At 47.1% G+C, this 7,500-nt stretch overlaps 1 protein-coding gene across 1 annotated transcript in view; it reads left to right on the plus strand.

Annotated features, from left to right (window-relative positions):
• Window positions 1-7,500, plus strand: part of epha4a (eph receptor A4a) — a 46,562-nt gene that overhangs the window by 23,124 nt on the left and 15,938 nt on the right. The window contains 3 exon segments of the mRNA XM_048248624.1: window positions 1-9; window positions 4,351-4,701; window positions 6,551-6,675. The exon segment at window positions 1-9 is cut by the window's left edge and continues 147 nt beyond it. Of these exon segments, the coding sequence (XP_048104581.1) occupies window positions 1-9; window positions 4,351-4,701; window positions 6,551-6,675 (485 nt within the window).

The raw sequence follows: 7,500 nt of genomic DNA on the forward strand, positions 1-7,500 counted from the left end.
CCTGCACACGTAAGTAGGCCATCTCTGCCTATCACACACACACACACACACACACACACACACTCTCTGTCAGAATGCACCGGAAAATTGTACCGCACAGTTGTTTGTGAACTTCAGGGTGGTGTAAAATCTACACCAGGCTAGCAACTAATGTCATAAAACCTTGTTGTGTAAATCTGTAAGTACAGATTTTTCCACGGTACAAGGGATTTTTTCAGGAGTCTCAGCATGCCTCTAGGTCGTTGGGATTCTGTCATAGGGAACGAGCAAAAATCCCCAGGCATTTTTTTGTTTTTATCACCGTCAACGTTGTTTTGTGATTAACGCGTGACAAAGTTCGCCGAGCATGTATGCCATCGTCCCCAGAGACATGATGTCATGTCAACTCGGATGAGGTCATGACTTTATCAGAGTCCCGGAGCCCACCTGGTCCAAGTCAGCGTGAGCCTCTAATAACGATGTCAGACACGCATGACTGTTGAGCTAAATAAGCACCCCTACAGCAGCAACAGCCGCCAGCCCAAACAGCCGACACAGCAGCGTGGAGCTAAGTGGAGTTGAGCTGACTAGCCTCAGGTGTTTATGAGGAACTTTTAGTGAACTCTGGAGTGCCTTTGAACTCCCATTTAGAGGTTTTAAAGTGAGCAAGTGCAGGGAAAGTAAAGTTAAAGTTTTTTTCTTTTTCTTTTACTGTCGTCTGTTGGTTCCTTTAACTGTGGCAGGGGCTCAGCAATGCTTTGAAGAGCACGTTTGACCCTGGCTTTGCACTTCCTTGAGCTGTTTACCTTCTACTGCTTATTACTATCGACCAGGAAGCTACGCTGTGCTAAAAATAACATGTATGCACAGAGTGTGGGATCGGAAGCTGTGTGTGTGTGTGTGTGTGTGTGTGTGTGTGTGTGTGTGTGTGTGTGTGTGTGTGTGTGTGTCTGGATCTGTGTGTGGGGAATGACTCAAGATTGATGTGTGTGTTATGGTGGGGCCTCAGGGGACTCCATGCAGTGATAAGGTGTGTGTGTGTGTGTGTGTGTGAGAGAGAGAGAAGGTTTAACTGCGGGGGTTGACAGGTACATGCCTGAACTCTGAGCTGTGGGGACTCTAGGTTAATCATAATGTTATCACCCAGCTTCCGCAGGATAATCACACGGCTAGACCACAGGCACTCACCTCACACACACACACACACACACACACACACACACACACACACACACACATACACACACACACACACACACACACACACATACACACACACACATATATATACTGTATATACACAGAGTGGGTGAGTACAGATATACACATGCCACACCTTTCCAGACACCGCATACTTTAAGAAGCACACACAAGCACACATAGCTCTCTTCAGATTATCCTAGATCCTACCTACTTCAAATGGAAGTCTGTTCACACAGATACTCAACCTAATGGAGCTCTCACATTCACACACACACACACACACACATACACACAAATAGTGACATTTTCTACCCCCCACACTCATCTCTTTCTCTCAGAAGTAGAGCAAAAGACAGAGACCGACCACAGTAAAAAAAGATAAAGGGACAGAGAGAAAGAGACAAGAGTGGCAGTGAGAGAGGGAAAGAGAGAGGGAGATGGAGGGAGAGAGAAGAGAAACAGAGAGAGAGAGAGAGAGAGAGAGAGAGGGAGAGAGAAGAGAAACAGAGAGAGAGAGAGAGAGTAAAGCATGCTGACCCTGCTTCCCTCTCCCCTGCTCTCACCTTGTGGTATTAAAATGCACTGAAGCTGATAGACTTAATCAGCCACTGTCAATCAACCCTGCTGGCGCACAGCCTCCCCCTCAGCTCCCAAAGTTCCTGTGGGCCAGGGTGGCCCCGCTGACGGATGGACTGACACAGGGAGAGATAGAGGGAGTGTGGGGAGAGAAAGAGAGAGAGAGAGAGAGAATGAGTAGGGGATAGAGAGAAAAGGAGAGGGAGAAAGAGAGGCAGTGTCCCTGCAGCTGAATCCTATCTCACCCTCACCAGGGTCACCAGTTCTCTTCAAATGAATCATATCCTACACACACACACACACAATGACACACACACACACACACACACACACACCAACAGACCAGGGCCCAGTTCCCCGAAAGCATCTTAAGCCTAAGAGCGTCGTAAAGTCCCTCTTACGAACGTCTTAAGATTTGCCGACTGTTTCCCAAACCATCGTAGCTTAAGGCGTCGTGAAAACACTCGTAGATCAATGAGTGCTCCAGGAGGTACCGGCTAAGAGCGTCTTAACAGTACTTCTCACTGAGGTCACCATCAGGACATACAGAGGAATTACAACTTAGAATACATAATCCAACTTACGTTCCCATTCTTCTGATGAAAAGCGGACAAAAATGCAATCAAGTTATGAAACGAGACGTTGCCAGAATAGTTTGACATTATCTTTGCTAAGTGAAGGCTATATTTTATTAGGCCTATGAGGTAAAAAGCAGAGAAAAGCAACATGTGGTTTAGTCTGTAGCCTACTGCATCAAAATCTAAGCCTACATTTCCTCTCTTTTTACTCGACTTCTTTCTTATCTTCAAATGTGTTCTTGACACACAAAAAATTATTGCATGGTGCAACAATCTAATCTTAAAATAATTACAATTATTTATGTCTCTGTGTGGTATATAACCTACTTGGGATGCTTATGCAGATGTCAAAGTGTATTTTCGTATTGATGTGAATTAATGTGTAGATCCGAAGTTTAAATGGTAGGCCTATAGCTGTGACGTGCAGTCACCTGACATCACCGTCAAATAAGAGGATATTTGAGAACTATTAACGTGGACAGCTCCCCTTAAGAGCATCTTAAGAGCAGTGCAGCGTTCACACTACTGGCATGTTAGGAAACAGTCGGAAAAACCAAATGAGCGATGTAGAAGATGAATTGTAGAAAACCCTCAGAAGAGCGTGTCTCCGTCGTTATCGGGGAAACTGGGCCCTGGATCAGGCCTTTTTTCTGCTCCCTCTCTCCTTCCCTAAACGATTCAATTACCAAATTTAGAACAAAAATCACCATCAAAGGCTCAGCTTAGTGTTATGTGCTGTAACCTGTGTGTGTGTGTGTGTGTGTGTGTGTGTGTGTGTGTGTGTGTGTGTGTGTGTGCACCTTATTTATTCAGTCTATGACTTGTACCTAGTACCAAGTACAATAGTTAGCACAACATCAAGTGTGTACACATTTGATTTCCCCTGCACTGTGTGTGTGTGTTTTGTGTGTGTGTGTGTGTGTGTGTCTGTGTGTGTGTGTGTGTGTGTGTGTGTGTGTGTGTGTGTGTGTGTGTGTGTGTGTGTGTGTGTGTGTGTGTGTTCTGAATGTGTTGTTCAAGTTTATTTGACATAGATTTGTATGAATATGATTTTGAGTCTGTTGACGTGTTGAAAAGCACAAGAGACTGTTTTGAGGAGGAGAAAAGAGACTGAGAGAGAGAGAGAGAGAGAGAAGTTCAGTCAGTCCCCTCTTCGATTAGAAGAGCACATCTCCACTGAAATGAGAATGGTACCGAGGGCAAACGAATTAGCATTGTGAGATCACTATCACTGCAATCCTCAATTATGGAGATGTAATCATCTCTCTCTATCTCTCTTTCCCTCTGTCATCCACTTTTTTTTTTCTCTCTCTCTCTCTCTCTCTCTCTCTCTCTCTCTCTCTCTCTCTCTCTCTCTCTCTGATACTATCAGTATGTCTTGTTGTGCCTTGCTGGGAAATTCTCTTCCCTCAAAGCGAACACTGTTTGCTCCATGTGGCGATGGCTTGCCATAAATGTAATTATCCCTAAATTGGGCTGTGACTGCTTTACAGAGACACCGCAGAGGCAAACAGTTCGGCACACATGCGTCACTGCTCAGGGTGTCAGATGGGTGTGTGTTTGGGAAATGCTTATGTTTGTATGCCACTTCATTGTGTATTTATGTAAGAGTGTGTGATTGTGTGTGTGCGTGTTGTTTTTATGCCTTTGTCATAGTTTGGTAATAGGCGTGTGTGTATGTGTTTAGTTCCTACATCAACATTGTACATCAAACCCATCAAAATAATTAGCCTGACTTGTGACAATTAAAACCCCTTGTATTTTGCAAAAAACGTTTTGAAAATGTCACCATAGTATAAAACCGTATGTTCACAAATAAATAAAAATTAAGTCAAATTTGTGAAATGAAATGAAATAGAGCAATAAAATATGTTTTAAAATACTGTACATGGACATTAAGAAAGTCAGAATGTTATAAATGTACATCAAACTACCCATCATCCAAATCAAGCTTTGTTATTATTTTTAGTTTTAGCGTGTAAATACCCAGTGGATTCTCTTCTCCCTGTCCCAGAACCCCCGTCTGCTCCCCAGAACCTCATCTCCAATGTGAACGAGACGTCGGTCAACCTGGAGTGGACGGCGCCAGCCTCCTCGGGCGGCCGTTCGGACCTGGCTTACAACGTGGTGTGCAAGCGCTGCGGGCCGGGCCCGTCCCCAGGTGCACCGAGCTTGTGCGCGCCCTGCGGCAACGCTGTCCACTTTTCGCCGCAGCAGCTGAGCCTGCGCGCCACCCGCGTCTCCATCACCGACCTGCAGGCCCACACCAACTACACCTTCGAGATCTGGGCGGTCAACGGCGTGTCTACGCAGAGCCCCGGGCCTCAACAGGCCGTCTCTGTCACCGTCACCACCAACCAGGCCGGTGAGTCACCACCAGTGTGTGTGTGTATTCTGTGTGTTGCATGACTGTGTGTTTCAGAGATATGTGATCAGAAGAATTCAATGTACTGACGTGTGCTAATGGCTTGCAGATGTGCCTGTGTGGTGTGCGGGTGTTCATTGTCTCCTCTGAATTATTGCACACAATTGTGGAGATTGTGTTTCTCTAAACTGGGTCACTCTGACACACAGAGAGTGCCCAACAGAAATGTGGCAGTGATTTGTCTCCATGCGCTCACTGGATGGGCGGCTAACGACAGACTACAGACTACAGACTAGAATGTGTGTTGTCAGCACTGCTGTCTGAAATAGTGTGTGTCTATTTCAAACAACACATGTGTGTGTCTGTGTGTGTGTGTGTGTGTGTGTGTGTGTGTGTGTGTGTGTGTGTGTGTGTGTGTGTGTGTGTGTATGCACACGTGTGCCTGTGTGTGTATGTGTGTCTCATATACTTACTAGGTACGCAGACAAGCTCATTCCAGGGCAGGCATTTGTTTGCGTCGGGAGGTGTGTAAAGTTTTACAGGGTGTTTAATTTCAGGTTGTTCAGGAAGTGTGAGACAGGAAAAGGGGCTTTTGTGTCTGGCTGCAGGGGGTCTCTCTCTCTCTCTCTCTCTCTCTCTCTCTCTCTCTCTCTCTCTCTCTCTCTCTCTCTCTCTCTCTCTCTCCCCTTCCCTGTCTCCCTCTCTTTCTCCCTCTTTCTCTTTCGTTTGCTCTCTCAATCCCACCCTCCCTCTCTCCCTCGTTTCACCTCCTTTTCCCATAGCTCTCCTTCCCAATCTTTCCCAGTCTACTTAGAGACCCTGCGCCTGTCAGTACTGTGGCCTCTTGCATTTCTGCACTAAAGCAGCCTGTCTTTACACACACACACACACACACACACACACACACACACACACACACACACACACACACACACATGCACACACACATTTTTTTTAATTAAGAGCACCTTTGGAGGGAATTTCGAGGGCCCAGTTCTCTCCGCGGTAGGATCGGTGCAATCTGAGGGGTGGTGGTGGTGGTGGTAGATGAAGCCATATAGATTACAGATAAGGAACAGTGCTTTTTTACCCCACCCCACTCCTCCTGGCCCAGATGACTGTGTCTTCCCGGCATGCCGGAGTAATAAGGCTTGGAGGAATAAAGAATCCGCTGGCCAGATCTGCTTCCCAGCAGAAGGGCTCCGTAATTACCAGCAGGGGCGGTGTGGCTCAAAAGCAGGGGCCCCGTGGTCAGCCCCTTTGTGAAGGGGCCAGAGGCTCCATTGATCAGATGTCGTTGTGATCACTTAGCCTCATTGATGGAAAATCTGCCCCCCGCCACCACCACCTCCTCTGCCTCCTCCACCTCTTTAGGCAGACAGTGAGCTCCTCCATCGGTTCCTGACGACCCTGGCATGGGGTTGGGGCTGATATGGCTTTATTACTTTATGGGGGCCATTTGTTTGTCTGGGGCCCCGTAACATAACCAGAAGCTAAAGCTCCACAGCTCCTGGGAATCTCCTAGCAACACGCTAACCGCACTCTCTCTTTCCCCCTGTCTCTCTTTCTCTATCTTTATCTCCCTCTGTCTGCCCTTGTTCTCTCTTTTCCTCTTATCTCTCCCCTCTTTTCCTCTTTCCCTCCTTCCACCCTCTCTCCTGCCCTCCCTCTCTTATCTCTCTCCCTCATTCTCTCTCTCTCTCATTCTCTCTCTCTCATTTTCTCTCTCTGTCTCTCCTCCTGTCTTCTCTTGTTCTTTGTTTTCCTATCTATGTCTCCCCTCTTTCTCTCTCTCTTCCTCTCTCTCTCTCTCTCTCTCTCTCTCTTTCTCTCTCTTTCTGTTCTCTAGCTCCATCTCCTGTTACGTCCATCCAGGCCAAGGACATCACCAGGCACGCTGTGTCGCTGGCCTGGCAGCAGCCCGAAAGGCCCAACGGGGTCATCCTGGAGTACGAGGTCAAGTACTATGAGAAGGTGAGTGGCCTGCTGGGAAACGTAGTCCCCCTGAGTCCCCCCATTTACAGCACAGCACAGCCAGCACTGGAGGCCTGACAGGAGGCCACATCTGGGCCAGAGCGGTTCCAGAGGTAGTGGCTATGAGTGTGTTTGTGTTAATCACTGAGTGATTAAGGTTTTGTTCACACATGGGCTCAATCGGACATCACCTGGACATTGTGTCTAGGAGCATATAGCGTGAGAAGTCTGTGGAGTGTCCAAGCCAATTAGTTCAGACATTTGCACTGTCACCTCTTTCCCCTACTTTCATCGCTAATGTCTAAAGCATTTCAGGCTGAAAACAGCTAGCGTTAGTTGCTCTGGGGGGGGGGGTGGATGCATGATAAAGGCCAGCGCCCCTCCAGCCTCTTCTCACGTAGGTGGGAGGAAGTGGAGTGTTTTGCTCCCTGCCGGGTTCTATGATTACTCACACTCACACACTCTCACGAGAGAAAGAGAGAGAGAAGAGAGAGAGAGAGAGAGCAGAGGAGAGGAGGAGAGAATATCACTGAAAAAGAAAATACTCGCCCTGAACTTTTATTCCTCTCCAGCTGGAGCCAGATCAGATGAAGTGTGAACTGCAGAGAAACAGACTCAGCTCAGAGAAAAGCAGATAAACAACAGATTTTGTCAAACTTAAATGAAACACCACATTAGCATGTTTCAGGCAGAAACAAGCTTGCCATTTTGGCATGGATTACAAGTTGCATGAGATGTTTTGGACATTCCAATTGTGACACGTCAATGCACATAGTGTAGGGACACAAAATGGAGGCTTGTGGATAAGTTTGTTAATTTCCTCCC

Source organism: Alosa alosa, chromosome 1, assembly GCF_017589495.1.
Source record: "Alosa alosa isolate M-15738 ecotype Scorff River chromosome 1, AALO_Geno_1.1, whole genome shotgun sequence".
Classification (NCBI taxonomy): Eukaryota; Metazoa; Chordata; class Actinopteri; order Clupeiformes; family Clupeidae; genus Alosa; species Alosa alosa.